An 18,733-nucleotide genomic window follows, 5' to 3' on the forward strand; every position below is an offset into this window, starting at 1 on the left:
AAGTGTGGAAGATAAACAAATGCAAGGAGTGCAAGGCAGGCAAACAAACGCTTTTTAATTAGTGATGTACAAAATACAGAAATTTGAAAAATGTTCAAGAAAATTATGCAAAGGTTTGCTAAAAAGGCAAACTAAATGTGAATGCATAGCGTGTGTTAAAAAGTCACGCAATATACCAACAAGAGATGGATTTAAGGAGAAAATGTCCCTCAGTCTCAGTTTTACTGTTCCAAACAGTCTTCTGTGGCTGAAAAGCATGCACAATTTAACACCTTTGAAATCCTGCAAAATTTTGCGAATTTCATAGGATTTTACAAACATAACAAAATTCACCCAGCTTCCTTCAGGTGTGGTCATCTGCAGGGTACCTGAAGGCTCTGTCCTTTTACCCCTGATCATTAATTTATATGTAGACCCACTGGGTGTTCTGTTTCAAATCCAGGGGGACTTCATACTTCTGTACACAGATGACACAATTGTACCGAACAGTATAGCCCAAGCAGCTGTCACTTGGCTGAAAGCATATCTTGCACAATTCGGATCACGAATGACTGTCATTTTTTTAACAAACTGTACTTTAGTGAGATATAATTCCTCCTTAATTCAAGCTGCAACCATTACACAAACAAACTTAGCTTTACCCTTTACACCTATAAGTATTGTCTCCAACCCTCACCAATGAGCTGATTTCCTGTATTCTATATTGAATTCCAATTTAATTTCCAGACTCACACTGCACACAAATGCACAGACAGTGTGGATCCATCTGCACTTACTATGCAAGACAGAGCCATTCACACTCAATGCTACCATTCAAATCACAGTTCAAGCCCTAGTTTTACCCACCGAAGCCTCGTCTTTCTCCCATGAAGTCATTATGCCTTGCTGCAAGCCAAAACGGAAAAGGACTATGAAAAATCACCTCATTCAGTATAATTATAAAGTATATGATATATGTAGTATGATATATAAAGTATATGATACTTATATGAATAAGTATAAAGCATAACTTACAAGGCAAATCAGCAAGAAAGCTATCCACCCTGCTGAGTAACCCGTAAGACTTCAAACCCCAAAACCCACCAAGGAAAAAACAGACAAGAGGGCCTCCCACAAACTATGCAATTAGACGCTGTACCACTGTTCAGAAGTGTCACGTAGTGAAGATCTATGACAGCAGTTATGGTCAACATTTAGATGAACGTGATTGAAAAATGCACTTGCATTATTATAATAATTTGTAATACAGTTAGGATTGTGGTGTGACACATCTCAGCCATTACCAATGTATCTCCTTTTTACCAATAAGACCTCTATTCACAAATTATTTGTATATATAAAGTGGTTATCATAAAGCTCCTGAAAGTTTTTAAGATACATCCGGGGAAAGCAGTGTTGTGCATCCTAGTTTGGTAACAATCGTTTTTAATGCTGGAGATAACAAGGGAGCTTACCTGTTGGTTTTCTTGGTATGGAGGTGGAGGTGCAGTCTGTGTAGCCATCATTGTCAAAGATGGGGCTGGGGAAACATGTTGCATCATGGGATTGATTTACATGTAGAACCCTGTTAGCAGACAAAAAGGCCTTCATTAAACAATCCTGAAGCGTCTTTGATCACACAGTGGTTTTTAATCTGCACTCTTTGTAATTAAAAAAGGGAAATGCAAGGTCTAAGAGGGATGCTTTTAATTTATATGTCACAAATACGTCAACTTACAAAGCACACTGCAAAAAAGAAGCACCTATTTACATTGCAAAGTAAAAAAGAGGGTTGGCCCCTGTATGTTGTGGAAACCAAAACCCCCAAAAAAAATTTGTGGAAGGAAAGTTATACTATTTTGTGCCTTGTATTTTAGACAAAGTATGTTAATTCCCATTGCTCGAATAGACTTGTGTCTTCATGATATAAAGTCTTTCAGAGTAGGAATGGGAAAGAAACCAGAGCCAGGGCAGAAGTGTGCTGTACCAACACAAACTAACATAACACAACATTATGTAATGGTCACTAGATGGCACAAGAGGAGGCAACTGCTTGCCTCAATTTTCACATCAATCACTAGCCTATATTCATTTGCATACCAACAACATTAGGATGACCCTCGATTCTGTTGCGAAAACTCTCGCCAAGCGTGGAAGAGGCATTTAGTACAGATGATGGAGAATGCTCCTTTTCTACTGCAAACATCATTGTAGGGATACATAAACTGACCTCTTCTTCACAAACCACAACTCTTTTACCTTGTCTGCCATTACCTCAACAGCCCCTTTTAATATTAGAATTCCCATTACTTCAACACAATGCCATCATTTTGACTTTTACCTCATCACTGATGCCTGACCCCGAACCATATCCATTGTCACAAAAAATATTCAGCTACTTTGAAATAAATTAATTTTTGTTTGAATTAAATAATGTACACTAAATTTACCCTTAACTTAAAGTATCCAGTTAATTGTATTTATGTACATTTATTTGAATTTAAATCTTTCAATTAAAGTTTATGTTAATGTCTCTGTACCTGCCACGTCTCTTATCAAAAGCAATTGTAGTTATTTTTATATTAATTAAATCAATTTGAAAAAAATAAAAATTAATTACATTAAGCGACCCTTGCACACCCTGGTACACTCTTACTAATGTTAAATATGAATGCATTTTTATTTGAATGGACTTCAATTTCATTTTTACATAATACATGAGAAGCTGGTATCCCTGTGTAAAGCCCATCCCTAAAGTTCGTACTACATGCGACGTGACATTTCTAATCACCTGTACTAATAAAATGGCACAGCTGCTCAAGTGTCCTATGTTATTACAGCAAAGGTGAAAAGCAAGTGACGGCATGATTACAACTGCGGTTTAAATTAAGTACCATCACGAAAACTGACTTGTCAATAATCTAACAGTGATGAGTAGAAAGGGAATATTTATGAATATATGTTGTATATGAAAGATTAGTATAGGAAAAATACAATATCTCCGCCCTTATCGACACATTCTGAGCTTTACCATTTTAAAATCTGATATATATTACACTAATTCTAACATCGATTTGCAACAAGTTATTAACAGCTTTACAATGTTTTTTTTCAGTAGATTTTTCTTTTATTCTTCAGGTCTGCAACTATCCTATTTATTTTAAAGGACAGAGCAAAACACCAAGGAATTCTTCAGTTTGAGAGAAGGCTGATGGTTTGACCATGTAATATAAGAAATAAAATACTCTGTTATACAGTTACAGGATATTACAAGTGGCTTATGAGCTCCATGACCTCGTAAAGAAACTCAGTCTTTAGTCGGGTTCCTCTATATGGGCACGGAACTCCCCTGTGGCTTGCAATAGGCTTATAATATACGGCAGAGTGTACTTTCTCCCATATATGATGTATAACTTGTCATAACTCCAACAATATTCAAGAAATCTCATATTAGTTGAATAAATTCAATGACCGATCTAAAAAAAATGAAGAAACATTAAATCAAATCCAATAGTTACTACTCATAAACCCCTAATCCCTTAACCAAGCAAACATATTTTTTGCATTTAATTGAATTCATTTCAAATTAATTTAATGTACGTCAAATGATAGGTCTGCAGCAATGTATACAGTAAGGAAGGGTACGCCCAGACGTGGATCCCGTGCTCACTATGCCACCAGATTCAAGCTAGCCTGGCTGAAGAGGGGTGATACCCTGAAACCGGTCCCAGGATGATTGTTTCTGGTCCAGAGAGGACATGACCTGGCAGTTCAGGCTGGACTGTTCCCACGAGGAACAGGGTCAAGACCGATTTGCATATGGCTGGGTCCAAACTGGACTGGCACGGTGAGCAAACAAACTAATGGATTAAACCCAGATCTGTGACTGGGGCTGAAGGCTTGATTTGGTCTACAGTCCGTCCATCAACTGTTCTTTTTGTATACAGTAGTGACCAGGGCCAGCTTTAAGGCGGTGTGAGTGGTGCAGCCACACCGGGTGCTGACCTGGATTGGGGGGCGCTAACGTCAGGGGTCGCTGTGTTTAGCAATCAAATTATGAAACCTGTGATTTAAAAGCACCTGCTGAAAAGTTCCTTGTGCATCTAGCCTTCAGGAAGCAATTAAAACGCCAAGAGAGATGGGAGTTTTGTCTAGCAGCAGTTTTGATTCGCCATAAAGTAGCATAGATGGTTAATATGCCTGATGCAAAGAACATAACTATATTTTATGAGGATAGCTGAATGTTTTTTTAAAGCCAGCCTTTACAAGCGCTTTAAAACGAATGTATGTGAAAGGGGGGCTGTGAAGAGATGAGGGGCACATTTGCCGGGTGGTAGTCAGGGAATCCGAGGAGGTGGTCTTTGGGTCGGGGGCGCCAAAAAAAGACTGTCACACAGGGCACCTCCAGCGCTAAAGCCGGCCCTGGCAGTGACTTCCAGACATGCACTGCTTAACAACAGAATTGTTTTTGCAATCGGGCAGCAGCCATGCACCATTTTGGTAAACTGACATTCACTTGCTTGTGGCCTACCGGAATGAGTTTTGATTGGGTTGCCAATTCTATCATTTCTGATTATAGTCCCTAGGACCCCTCTGTTCTCACATTTACAAGTAGCATTTTTCCGGACTAGGATTTCCAACAACCAATGAAAACAAATGTAATGTGCACACCGTGAAAGCTCCTGCTTTCACTGCCGTGAAACCACTTTTCAAGTGTTCCAGCTACCAAATTGCTACTAAATGATTTGTGAAACAGTATGTGGAAGGTGAAGAGTGTTAAACGATTTTTAATATTATCAGAAAAAAGTAAACAAACAACGTTTGGTAGCCCTCCATACTGTGCATCTTAGTTTGTGGCTGTGATCAGACTATAACAACAACAATATTAACATATACTTTGAAAAACAGACTTGAAAAATAATGAGCTCATTATATCTGGGCTCATTAGGACTTGTTGACATTAAACCCATTAGGCCAATTAACATTCCATTAAATAGTAGGCTGCTTCCTTGGGGGCTATCCTGGGGTTAATTCCTCTGGCTGGTAATTGCTCTGTTGCCAGAGATGACTCTTCAAAAGGTGGAGTTAGAGAAGGACTCTTTTACTCCCTTCAGAGGAAAACAAACAAGTCTAATTGTGATCTCTCAGGACATGCAGCCCAGTCACAGCAAGCGAGAGAGAGGCTTGCAGCAGAGTACATCAGCCTACAGAAGAGTGTGCTGGCAGCAGGCCTTCCAGCTGAACCGGCGTGAGGGCCATTGTCTGCAAAGAAGCGAGCGACTATCAACCATTTTGAGACGCAACCTATCAGAATATCTCTGGATTTCGCAGTAAATTAGTCTACCTCCTCTGAGGTGGTGTTGAATTAAAAGAAAATAGTAGAAATATATAATTTCCAATCGAGCATTACGTAGATGGATTACTGGATTACAAAGGCTGCACTAACATGAACAGAGAACACAATGAACAACATGAAAACAAATATCAACTACAATGTATGTTTGCCAGAGGTGTTCTTCCTGTCTGCCTCGTGGATTATGAAGTATGAGTCATTTGTTGGGGGTTTCTTCTCAAGACTACAGTATGAGGCTCAGGCGATGGCAAGTGGTATCACGCTGAAAGGACTTCCTAGAGGGCGCAAGCAAACACACACAGTAGAGATTACATACTATCTGGCAATGGCCTATAGCAACCATATACCCTTTTCTTTATCTTCTCGAACTGCGCCCGGCCCTCGGAGTAAAAAGTGGATACCTTTAAAGTGGAGGCAGAATGGATCTCTACATCCCTCCCATTTTTTAGTGATCAACAAAACACAACCTTTCAACAGTTTATAGGCGGCACACAAAATCCTTTAATCTCTGGCTCGGAGCGGGGTTTGATCGAAGTCCACACTTCTGGCTTCAGGACGTGTTCTCGCTCCTACTTCCGAATGGAACACCTCCAAGTACACCCTCCACTGGAGGACCTGTCATCCTATTGTGTTATTGGGTGAAAAGGCATCTCTATCAAAGCTGTCTGCATAGTGAGGAGAGTGTGTCATGGGACCTCCTCCTTCCACTTCACAGTCCTCCTCTGACTCATCTCTGATAGGACTGGTGCCTAAAACCACTTTCTTGAACCACAATTGTGAGAAGCTTGCCTGCTTTGCAGTGGGTACCAGAGGTACTTACACCTTATACTAGGTACAGTGATCCACCTTAGTAAAATGTAGGCAGTGTCTAGAAGCCTAGGGTGTCTAGGGGTAGCTGTAGTAGAGCAGCCACGGCTGAACTAGGAGATATGCAAAGCTCTTGCAATACCACTATAGTCACACAGTACTTATACACAGTAAAAGACAATACTCAGAGTTACCAAACATAAAGGTACTTTAATTTAGTGACACAAGGCCAAAACTATCTTAGAGGCAATATTCCTTCTGGAGGTAATTATTATACACAACATATACACTAGTAACTAAAATCAGGTAAGCAAACAGTCATAGAATAGTGCTAATAGTGAAAAACACAATAGATTGCAATGGGCCTAGGGGCAACACAAACCATATACTAAAATAGTGGAATGCGATTGTCGGTTTCTTCCCCAGGCAAGTGTAGTGTGTAGAGAGGCGCTGGGAGTGTAAGAAAACACCAAAGGTAAGTAAAATACCCCACCCCAGAGCCCAGGAAAACAGGAGTAAAGTACAGCAAGTTTCCTCCGAACATACTAGGAGTCGGGGTAAAGGATTATTCAAAAACCAAGCAAGACTGCAAGACACCAATGATGGATTCCTGGACCTGGAGACCTGTGGAGGAGGAGACCAAGTCCAGAATGCAATGAAGAGTCCAGGAAGAACAGGAGCCCCTGCTAACCCGGATGAATGTGCAAAAGTGGATCGTCCGGTTGGAAGAAAAGAGCAGAAATGCACCAAAGAAGATAGCTGCAGGTTCCTGCTTTCTGCAGGAGATGTCCCACGTCAAGGCGTTGGATGCAGACTGGTTTTCGTCGTTGGATTCCGTCAACAAGCCCTGGCTCACGCAAATGTCGCAGTTGCCGGGAAAAGGCGCTACCTGGGCCTGGGAGGGACCTGGATGCCTCAACTCAGACTGAGGAGACAGAAGGGGCTCTCAGCACTTTGAGAGCCCTCAGAAGACCGGGCAGCACCCACAGGAGTCCCAGAAGACAGGAACAAATGAGTTGCAGAATGCAGTCATCGCAGCACCACACAAAGGGATCCCACACTGCTAGAGACCAACTCAGAGAGCTGAGTGTCACAGACTAGAGTGCTGGAGACCTAGGCTACGCTGTGCACGAAGGACTTTTGGAAGAAGTGCACAGAACCCAAGGAGCTGCAGAACACGCTGTGCACACGAGGAAAGTTTGGCATGGGGAGGCAAGCCCTTACTCCACCAAATTTGGACAGCTTGACCTTTGGACAGTCAGGATCACTTTGGTCCACCACCTGTGTTCCAGGGATCAAGCTCGTCAACAGGAGAGGAGTCCTAGAGTACTGGTTGTCATTGCAGAGAGGTGCCTGCCGGAGCAGGGAAGTGAGTCCCGTCACTCCACAGGAGATTCCTTCGGTCCTCATGATGCAGAATGAAGGCAGGCAGTCCTCAGAGCGTGCACAACCTGGAAACTGTTGCAGTTGCTGGCTGGAGCTGAAGTTGCAGGGTCACAGCAGCCTTCTTGGATACTTTGTTGCAGTTACAGTGTTCCTGGAACAGTCTGTGGTTGATCCGACGGTCAGAAGCTGGAGCAGAGGAGTCCTGGTGGAGTCTTGCAAACCGAATCTGAGGAAACACCCAGAGAAGAGACCCTAAATAGCCCTGATAGGGGGGATTGGCTACCTAACCAGGTATGCACCGATCAGGAGGGGTCTCTTACGTCACCTGCTGGCACTGGCCACTCGGATGCTCCCAGAGGGTGTCCACACCTTGAAATACAAGATGGCTAATGCCAGGGACACTCTGGAGAAGCTCTGGGCACCACCCATGGGATGGTGATGGACAGGGGAGTGGTCACTCCCCCTTCCTTTGTCCAGTGTTGTGCCAGAGCCGGGACTGGGGATCCCTGAACGGGTGTAGACTGGATTATGCACAGAGGGCACTATTTGTGCCCTTCAAAGCATTTTCAGAGGCTCTGGCAGGATACCCCTTCCATGCCTGTGACACCTATTTCCAATGGGAGAGGGTGTAACACCCCTCTCCTAAAGGAAATGCATTGTTCTTCCTTCCTGGGACTGAGCTGCTCAAGCCGCGGGAGGGCAGAAACCTGTCTGTGAGGTGGCAGCAGCTGGGGCTGCAGTGGCAACCTCAGAGAGCTGGCTTGGCAGTACTCGGGGTCCGTGGTGGAACCCCCAGGGGGCATGGAATTGGCCCCCCAACACCAGAATTGGATTGGGAGTACAATTTCTCAATCTTAGACATATCACATGGCCATATTCGGGGTTACCATTGTGAAACTACATATATGTATTGACATATATGTAGAGCACACCTATAATGGTGTCCCGGCACTCATGAAGTTCGGGAAATTGGTCCTGGACAACGTGGGGGCGCGTTTGTATGAGCTCCTTATGGGTGGCAAAAGAAATGCTGCAGCCCATAAGGATCTCGTGGAACCCCAATGCCCTGGGTACCTATGTACCATATACTAGGGACTTATAAGGGAGGTCCAGTGTGCCAATCAGAATTTGAATATGGAGTCACTAGATTATAGTGACAAATTTGTAAACAGACAGCATCAGCACTGGCGTTCTGGTCAGCAGAACTCCAGTGACACAGTCAAGCATACTGACAAGACAGTAAAACACACTGACATATACTAGCAGGATCCCATTGAGACAGTAAAAACACACTAACAAACAGGCAGAAATTGGGGGTAACATGCCAAGAAAGATGGTACTTTCCTACAATGATACATTCCTCAGAGCCATGCAACCTCCTCGTTGGGTCGTGACCATGGTTCCATCAATCTTGAGTATTTTCCATGCCTCTGGCTCATAGGGGTCCTGAACTTCCGGCCAGGGTGCTGGTACCTTGTGATGTAAACGTACAGGAAGGGTGGCTCTCTACACAGTACACAAATATCATGTCTGGCCCACAGACACAATTAGGTTGCATTATTTGTCTCTTCCTCTTCTCTTATGTTTTCATATACCGCTTCCTCACTGAAAGGCTGGTCTACTATTTGTAATGTCTGTAGTCTATGTTTTGAACATGCCCCTCACTAGGGCACAAGTCCTAAATAAAGAAGTGGGAGGACTAACCAAGTTAAGCAGTATGCAAGTAACATCACAGCGCATTACATCACCTTGCATTACATCATGGCGCCTGTCATTGCACATGGAATCACAGGGAGTGGTATCACAACTCATGACCTCACAGGAAATGACATCGCAAGAAGTGACATCAGATCTTAAGACCTCACACATATGTTTAGCAGGTCTATCATGACTACACTTGAGCGCATTACAATATTTAACAAATTAGGTTTTGCGTCTGGGTTGTGGCGAAAAAGTGACGCAATCTTGGCAGAAAATCTGGGCCTCAACTTATATACTTATTTTTTTTATTCCTGCCACAACTAAATTGACAACAAGGAGAAATGTGGCAGGAAAACCTGTTCTTAATTGGTTGTAAGGTCTGTATTTTAAAATATCTCATTGGGTTACGGCACCTACTGCAGCAATCTTTGTGTGCCAACCAAATCTCAGGGAATAATAATGGTAAGATAACTCTGGAGGTTAACATATTTGCTGGAGAGATCTATGTTTTGTCTAGTCCCAGTTTTGAATCAAAGTAGCACAGAGGGCTATTGTGTCTCCTGCAAAGCACATTATGTAACATGCAGAAGACAGATTTTTATTTTACATAGAATAGAAAGTGGGTTGCTGCTTTTAACAAAGGGATCCTTTCGTTATTTGCAGTTCATAAATCATATTCCTTCTAAAACGCACAGCGAGCTATGAAGTGCATGTGACTCCTTCACCTTATAACCCTCACTGTCCTATATAACACATGCTGTACATTGATATACACATTTTTATGATTTAGTGTCAATGTATAATGTGTACGAGTGATGTAAAGGGCTCTGACACCCTGCACTAGGATGAGCAGTACTACAGCGATATAAAAGAAATAAGACAAAATAGTGATATTTAAATTGTTAATTGTGTAAATAACTCTGTATCCCAAGTGCTAAACTCTCGAAATGTGACATATTACTGGACATGCAGTCTTTATCCCTCTGCATGGGTACCAATCATCCTGCGGCATATTGTGACTTACCATGAACAAAGAGAGGCTTGGAGTCCACTCATTGCTACCATTGGTTGGCTTTCCTTGCTAGTCTCATGTGTCTGCTTCTTATTCGCACCCCCTCACTGCCGCCAAGCTTATGGACCTTGTGTTTGCCCCTCTCAGGGAGCATTGACTCTTTACCATGTATGTGACTACTGCGCTCGATATTAGGGAACTACTTTTTTCTTTTTGTGTGTTGCAGTAAGTGTATGTGTTTTCAGACAATGTACACTGTGTACTTCGCCGCGCCTTATGTTTCTGCCTGTTCCAGTGAACTTCTTCCCACCCACCGAATGCGGTAATCGCAGCACTACACAAAGGGATCCCACACAGCTAGAGAACAGCTCAGAGAGCTGAGTGTCACAGGATAGAGCGCTGGAGACCTAGGCTATGCTGTGCACAAAGGACTTTTGGAAGAAGTGCACAGAACCCAAGGAGCCGCAGAATAGCTATGCACACGAGGACTATTTGGCACGGGGAGGCAAGCCCTTACTCCACCAAATTTGGACATCTTGACCTTTGGACAGTCAGGATCACTTTGGTCCACCACCTGTGTTCCAGGGATAAAGCTCGTCGACAGGAGAGGAGTCCCAGAGTACTGGTTGTCGTTGCCGAGAGGTGCCTGCTGAAGCAGGGAAGTGACTCAGTCACTCCACAGGAGATTCCTTCGGTCCTTATGATGCAGAATGAAGGCAGGCAGTCCTCAGAGCATGCACAACCTGGAAACTGTTGCAGTTGCTGGCTGGAGCTGAAGTTGCAGGGTCACAGCAGCCTTCTCGGATACTTTGTTGCAGTTAGTGTTCCTGGAGCAGTCTGTGGTTGATCCAACGGTCAGAAGCTGAAGCAGAGGATGCAGAGGTGTCCTGGCGGAGTCTTGCAAACTGAATCTGAGGAAACACCCAGAGGAGAGACCCTAAATAGCCCTGATAGAGGGGATTGGCTACCTAACCAGGTATGCACCGATCAGGAGGGGTCTCTGACGTCACCTGCTGGCACTGGCCATTCGGATGCTCCCAGAGGGTCTCCACACCTTGAAATACAAGATGGCTAATGCTAGGGACACTCTGGAGAAGCTCTGGGCACCACCCCAGGGATGGTAATGGACAGGGGAGTGGTCACTCCCCTTTCCTTTGTCCAGTGTTGCGCCAGAGCAGGGACTGGGGATCCCAGAATCGGTGTAGACTGGATTATGCATGGAGGGCACCATTTGTGCCCTTCAACGCATTTTCAGAGGCTCTGGGAGGATACCCCTTCCATGCCTGTGACACCTATTTCCAATGGGAGAGGGTGTAACACCCCTCTCCTAAAGGAAATGCATTGTTCTTCCTTCCTGGGATTGAGCTGCTCAAGCCCCGGGAGGGCAGAAAACTGTCTGTGAGGTGGCAGCAGCTGGGGCTGCAGTGGCAACCTCAGAGAGCTGGTTTGGCAGTACTCGGTGTACATGGTGGAGCCCCCTGGGGGCATGGAATTGGCCCCCCAATACCAGAATTGGATTGGGGGTACAATTTCTCAATCTTAGACATCTCACATGGCCATATTCGGGGTTACCATTGTGAAGCTACATATATGTATTGACATATATGTAGAGCACACTTATAATGGTGTCCTGGCACTCATGAAGTTCGGGAAATTGGTCCTGGACAACGTGGGGGCGCGTTTGTATGAGCTCCTTATGGGTGGCAAAAGAAATGCTGTAGCCCATAAGGAACTCGTGGAACCCCAATGCCCTGGGTACCTAGGTACCATATACTAGGGACTTATAAGGGAGGTCCAGTGTGCCAATCAGAATTTGAATATGGAGTCACTAGATTATAGTGACAAATTTGTAAACAGAGACAGCATCAGCACTGGCGTTCTGGTCAGCAGAACTCCAGTGACACAGTCAAGCATACTGACAAGACAGTAAAGCACACTGACATATACTAGCAGGATCCCAGTGAGACAGTAAAAACACACTAACAAACAGGCAGAAATTGGGGGTAACATGCCAAGAAAGATGGTACTTTCCTACATTGATACATTCCTCACGGCCGTGCAACCTCCTCGTTGGGTCGTGACCATGGTTGCATCAATCTTGACTATTTTCTATGCCTCTGGCTCATATGGGTCCTGAACTTCCAGCCAGGGTGCTGGTACCTTGTGATTTAAACGAAGAGGCAGGGTGGCTCTCTACACAGTACACAAATATCATGTCTGGCCCACAGACACAATTTGATTGCATTATTTGTCTCTTCCTCTTCTCTTATGTGTTCTTATACCGCTTTCTCACTGAAAGGCTGGTCTACTATTTGTAATGTCTCTAGTGTATGTTTTGAACATGCCCCTTACTAGGGCACAAGTCCTAAATAAAGAAGTGGGAGGACTAACCAAATTAAGCAGTATGCAAGTAACATCATAGCGCATTACATCATCTTGCATTACATCATGGTGCCAGTCATTGCACATGGAATCACAGGGAGTGGTATCACAACTCATGACTTCACAGGAAATGACATCGCAAGAAGTGACATCAGATCTTAAGACCTCACACATATGTTTAGCAGGTCTATCATGAGTACACCTGAGCGCATTACAATATTTAACAAATTAGGTTTTGCATCTGGGTTGTGCCGAAAAAGTGATGCAATCGTGGCAGAAAATCTGGGCCTCAACTTATATACTTATTTTTTTTATTCCTGCCACAACAAAATTGACAACAAGGAGAAACGTGGCAGGAAAACCTGTTCTTAATTGGCTGTAAAGTCTGTATTTTAAAATATCTCATTGGGTTACGGCACCTACTGCAGCAATATTTGTGTACCAACTAAATCTCAGGGAATAATAATGGTAAGATAACTCTGGAGGTTAACATATTTGCTGGAGAGATCTATGTTTTGTCTAGTCCCAGTTTTGAATCAAAGTAGCACAGAGGGCTACTGTGTCTCCTGCAAAGCACATTATGTAACATGCAGAAGACAGATTTTTATTTTACGTAGACTAGAAAGTGGGTTGCTGCTTTTAACAAAGGGATCCTTTCGTTATCTGCAGTTCATAAATCATATTCCTTCTAAAACGCACGTCGAGCTATGAAGTGCATGTGACTCCTTCACCTTATAACCCTCACTGTCCTATATAACACATGCTGTACATTGATATACACATTTTTATAATTTAGTGTCAATGTATAATGTGTACGTGTGATGTAAAGCGCTCTGACACCCTGGACTAGGATGAGCAGCACTATAGCGATATAAAAGAAATAAGACAAAAAAGTGATATTTAAATTGTTAACTGTGTAAATAACTCTGTATCCCAAGTGCTTGAAATGTGACATATTACTGGACATGCAGTCTTTATCCCTCTGCATGGGTACCAAACATCCTGCGGCATATTGTGACTTACCATGAACCAAGAGAGGCTTTGAGTCCACTCATTGCTTACCATTGGTTGGCTTTCCTTGCTAGTCTCATGTGTCTGCTTCTTATTCGCACCCCCTCACTGCCGCCAAGCTTATGGACCTTGTGTTTGCCCCTCTCAGGGAGCACTGACTCATTACCATGTATGTGACTACTTCGCTCGATGTTAGGGAACTACCTTTTTCTTTTTGTGTGTTGCAGTAAGCGTATGTGTTTTCAGGCAATGTACTTTGTGTACTTCTCCCCCCTTATGCTTCTGCCTGTTCCCGTGAACTTCTTCCCACCCACCTCACTGTTGCACTTGCCTACGTCCACTGTGTTACGTCCACCAGCCCCACCCTCCTCGTCTTACTTCTGTGTACTCTTGCTGCCTCTGTGTTTTTTCTGTGTCTTCCGCCCTCCCCATGCTGCTTATGTCTCCCCAACATCCTTGTGTTGCTTCCATTTCCCCCAAGCTCCTCATATTAGTTCTCTACCTCTCTGCCCTCTCCTGTGTGTCTTCCTAAGCCATTTATTGCTTCACTTCCAGTTGTTTCCATCCCCTTGCTTCGGCTCCTCCTTTCTGCTTTAAAGTATAAAAATACTTTTGCACATTCTGTTTCGTTTTTAGTTGCCAATCCAACTCAAATGAGAAATTAAAAACATAAAAAGTAGATATGTCATTTTGTAGGCACACACATGCCTGGTATGTGTGCACCAACAAAATGACACAGGCGCTAAATAAAATATTTTTTTGTTTTACTTTAGCCATACTGCACATCATTGAGGATGCCATACAGCGTGGTTAAAAATCATTGGCAAAGCCAAGCGGTCACAAACGTGAGACCTATTGGCTTTGGCAAGGCTTGTTGTCTTTTCCAACACTTTGATATTTTCCCTTAAAATGAAGAGAGAAGCAAGGTGATTATTGATAAAACATTTCCTTTTATTCTTTTCTCCTGTACATCTTTCACTTGGATATTATCTCTACATCAATCTTTGGAGCACGTCTTTGAAGAATGGTATTACAAAGTCTCTGGGAACTTACTTTTCCTCCAAAACATTTTCCTCATTTACTTTATCCTGGGTTGTTTAATAATTTGTCTTGTCTACTTTAATAATTTTCTTACGGAGATACTTACATGCAAAAATGCCATCGACATTTAAGTCTTTGACACTTTATTGAAGGTTTTCTGTCTGTTTGTTTATCCCTACAGAAACATCAGGGATATAGGTGCAACATTCAACTCAGATTAAAGCTCATACGACACCCTTAGCAGCTAAAGCAAAATCCAGAACCATTCTACTCTGTAAAATAATTTGCTGAGAAACAAATTGAATGGTAAATAGCTCAAGATCATACATGGCTGATTTATTTACCTTCATCAGTAATTCAGCAACTCCACAAATGTCATGGATGCTTAGAGCCAATCTCTAGCTTGAGATCAGGATGGAAAAGAACTCAGCAATCTCTGAAATGTATATTTTCTTTCCCCCAGACAAAGCAAAGGAGGAGGACCTGTGATGAAATGTCTGGGGGCATGCTGGATCTGACCTTTTTGCAGGATCATCCCTAGATTTTTGCTTTCTGTTGCTGAACCCATTTATGTTGGCATTAGGACTCTCAACACATTTTCTCCAACTAACCAGTGGTAAAGTGCATGTGCTCTCTCCTTGAAACATAGTATAATTGGCATCTATCTGATTGGTACATTTAATTTACTTGTAAGTCCCTAGTAAAAGGTACTACATGGATCTAGGGCCTGCAAACTAAACGCTATTAGTAGGCCAGCAACACTCATTGTGCCATCCACTCGGGTAGCCTTTTAAAACATGTCTCAGGCCTGACAATGCAGCCTTTGTGTGCAGTTTTAAACTGGCATTTTAGCAGGGCAAAACAAACCTTTTGCCATACCTAAACATTTATTTTTATTACTTATATGTCACCCTAAGTTAGGAATTAAAGGATCATAGGGAAGGTTCACTGCATTAAAAAAGTACAATATATGTATTTAAGTGTTTCAGGTCCTGAAGTAAAATAAAATACCAAAGTCGTTTATCACTGTTGTAAGGCACATCCCTTCCTCTGATTTACATTGGGTTACATTATTACACTTAATAAGTGCTAAATTTGGATTGGGAGTAGATGGAGTTAATGCTGTTTATGCTCAAATGAATTGTGATTTAAAATCCCCTTTAATGGTAAAGAAGGATGTTAAGTCACAGTTCTACAAATGTACAAATGCCACTTTTAGAAAGTTGGCATTCTCTTGTCCCAACCATTTATGCCTTCTCCCAATGTCCTGGATTACATCACTATGAAAGGCGCTGCTGTTGGGATGTGTATATTACTTCCAGACATTAACACAATGGGGGCTTAGGTGTGGACAGGATGGGCTATCCTGGCAGGATGTCTGGGGAGGGGTTGTACCCAGCCCAAATGCACTTCGAAGAGCTTTGCCTGACCTGTTTTTTGTCACCCTAAGCAGTTTGAAGCCTTGACAGGGGAAGAGTAAGAACTCAACCAATAGCCCAATTTTTTTTTACATTGGTGGTCAGCAGTGAGATCTAGTATTTGTGTTTGTGCAGTACCACTCAATGATTTTTGTAAAACCAAGAATCCCATATAAATAATCTGACATCTGACTTAGTTTTTTTTTAATTCTCCGTTGGCTACTTTTCCTTTTTCGAAATGTAATTTCCATCTTACATTCTGTGCGCGAGTGACTCTTGGCTTCAAAGATGGGGTTCGATGCCCATTGCGCTCGACCTGAACTCGTGACTTTTCCCCAGTGTAACATGTCCAGATGATCGCAAGTGGCACTTTGTGCTTTAAGATGCTATTTTCACTAAAAAATATGTTAACATTGAATATGTACAGTTCTAATGATTAGATTTTTGTGGTTCTGGTATCATTTTGTTCGTTAAAATTGACTTAATTTATCTAAATTGTTTTGTGTATTAGTTATGTCCAATTGTTACGTAAGTACTGTTTGTATGCTGCATAAATACTTTACGCATTGCCTCTAAATCAAGCCTAGCTTTTGTGCCAAGCCGTGAGAGGGTAAGCACAAAGTTAATTTAGTGACTTTCAAGGTATCCCTTGACAAGGACTGTGGATGTTGCTATTCTGGGGTTTCCACCCCCTCAACCAATAACCAATTCCTTACAGGGAACAACTTACACATTAGCAGAATCCAAACCTGTCCTTTGATAGCCACACATAAGCCCAATTGCTACAGACATAATGGCCCTCATTACAACCCTGGCGGTCGAGTGTTACAGCAGCGGTAATACCGCCAACAGGCCGGCAGAAAAAAAAATGGAATCACGACCATGGCGGAAACCGCCAACACAGACAGCCACTTTAATACTCCGAGCGCCACGCCGGTAGAAACACCGCAGCGGTAACTGCCAACAGACAGGCGGAAGACAATGTACCGCCCACTGTATTACACGCAAACAATCCGCCAGCTTTTCTGGGGCGGTACCAACGCCATCAAAAGCACGGCAGAAACAGTACACAGAAGGGAAACCACTCATCTTTTGACACCCAACGAGGAACCAGGACTCCATGGAGCCCGAGTTACAGGTGTTACCAAAGTTGGTTTACCTCCTCTTCTACCAGGAACATCAAAGACAGCAGCGACGACCACGGTGAATACTGTACCTAGCACACAGGGGAGGGGGGAGGAAAAAGAGAGTGACACGCAACAAGCAACACCTCCACCCCCAAAACAAGACACACAAATACATGCATCAACATTACATTTACACCTCGTAACCCCTGGAAGAATGCAAGGACCAAATGAAATGATTGTAACAAGTGTAATAATTGAAAATCCAGATAGGGAAACAGGTCTGTAAAAGATCAAAACATACAAATATGTACAGTAACTACACAGGTCCGGATAGTGTTCCATTCATTATCCGTGAAACCAGTGGTCCCAAAATGTATAGGCAAAGTCCACACATGATACCTGCCTCAAAGTGGAGAGAACACTGCAGGGGCATCAGGTCAAAAATAAACAGGCACCTCAGGGGGAAGGGGAGGGGAGCACCTCAGCCGGATGAAGGGACAACGCCACTGCTCCACGAGGGGGCTCCAGGCCCACTGATTGGTCCTGGGGAGTGCAAAGCCACAGTCTCACAAGTTTCTCAAGTGTGTGGTTTGCCCACTGATTGGTCCTGGGGAGTGCAAAGCCACAGTCTCTCTAGTGGATGCTGTTCTCCACTGGTGCTGGAGAGGGCTTTGTGCACAGAGTGCTTCATCCTGCCAAGGACTGGGGTAGTGGATGCTTTTCTCCACTGGTTCTGGAGGGGGCTTTGTGCCCAGAGTGCTTCATCCTGCCAAGGATTGGGGTAATGGATGCTTTTCTCCACTGGTTCTGGAGGGGGTATGGTGCCCAGAGTGCTTCATCTTGCCAAGGACTGGGGTAGTGGATGCTTTTCTCCACTGGTTCTGGAGGGGGCTTTGTGCCCGGAGTGCTGCACATGGTGTGTGGCAGTTCCCATTCCCTCACCTGGCTGTGTGTGCCATGAGATTTTCTGGGAACAGGTAGCATGATACTCCATGGAGGCAGAGACACACTCCACCCTGCAGCGACTTTGCCTGCCAACTGCTGGTACTAACAGTGCTGGTTGTGGTGCCTTATGTAGTCTGTGCAGGGTCCAGGACGTCTCCTGCAGCCTCGGATGGCTGCCCACTGGGAATGATGTTCATGTTGGCTGTGGTGGCACTGTCAGTGCACCTCGCGGGGCAGGTGGTGGTGGTGGTGGTTGCGGCGGTGTCTGTGGCAGAGATGCTGCCGGGGGTGAATGTGTCAGCACCTGTGGAGGGAGACAGCAGGACGTCTCCTGCAGCCTTGGACGGCTGCCCACTGGGGATGATGCTGGGGACTGTTGCAGAGGCAGCAGACAAGCAGGTGGTGGTGCAGGTGGAGGTGGTTGCGGCATTGGCCACCGCCGTACTGGTTGCTGTTCTGTTTGGCAGAAGGGGTGACACCAGTCCCTCACCCGGAGGCTCCGTGCCCTGAGCTGACTTCCCCACCTTGGAAGTCGCTGCTGGGACCTTGGGACTGTCCTATTTTGTCTTGG

At 43.9% G+C, this 18,733-nt stretch overlaps 1 protein-coding gene across 22 annotated transcripts in view; it reads right to left on the minus strand.

The window, feature by feature from the left end:
* PKNOX2 (PBX/knotted 1 homeobox 2) overlaps positions 1–18,733 on the minus strand; it is a 3,670,033-nt gene that overhangs the window by 1,277,326 nt on the left and 2,373,974 nt on the right. For all 22 annotated transcript variants that reach the window (XM_069224545.1, XM_069224549.1, XM_069224540.1 and 19 more), the window contains one exon: positions 1,455–1,564. In XM_069224545.1, coding sequence (XP_069080646.1) covers positions 1,455–1,541 — 87 coding nt within the window. In that variant the 5' untranslated portion in view covers positions 1,542–1,564. The remainder of the gene's footprint in view (positions 1–1,454; positions 1,565–18,733) is intronic.

Source organism: Pleurodeles waltl, chromosome 3_1 (assembly GCF_031143425.1).
Source record: "Pleurodeles waltl isolate 20211129_DDA chromosome 3_1, aPleWal1.hap1.20221129, whole genome shotgun sequence".
Lineage (NCBI taxonomy): Eukaryota > Metazoa > Chordata > Amphibia > Caudata > Salamandridae > Pleurodeles > Pleurodeles waltl.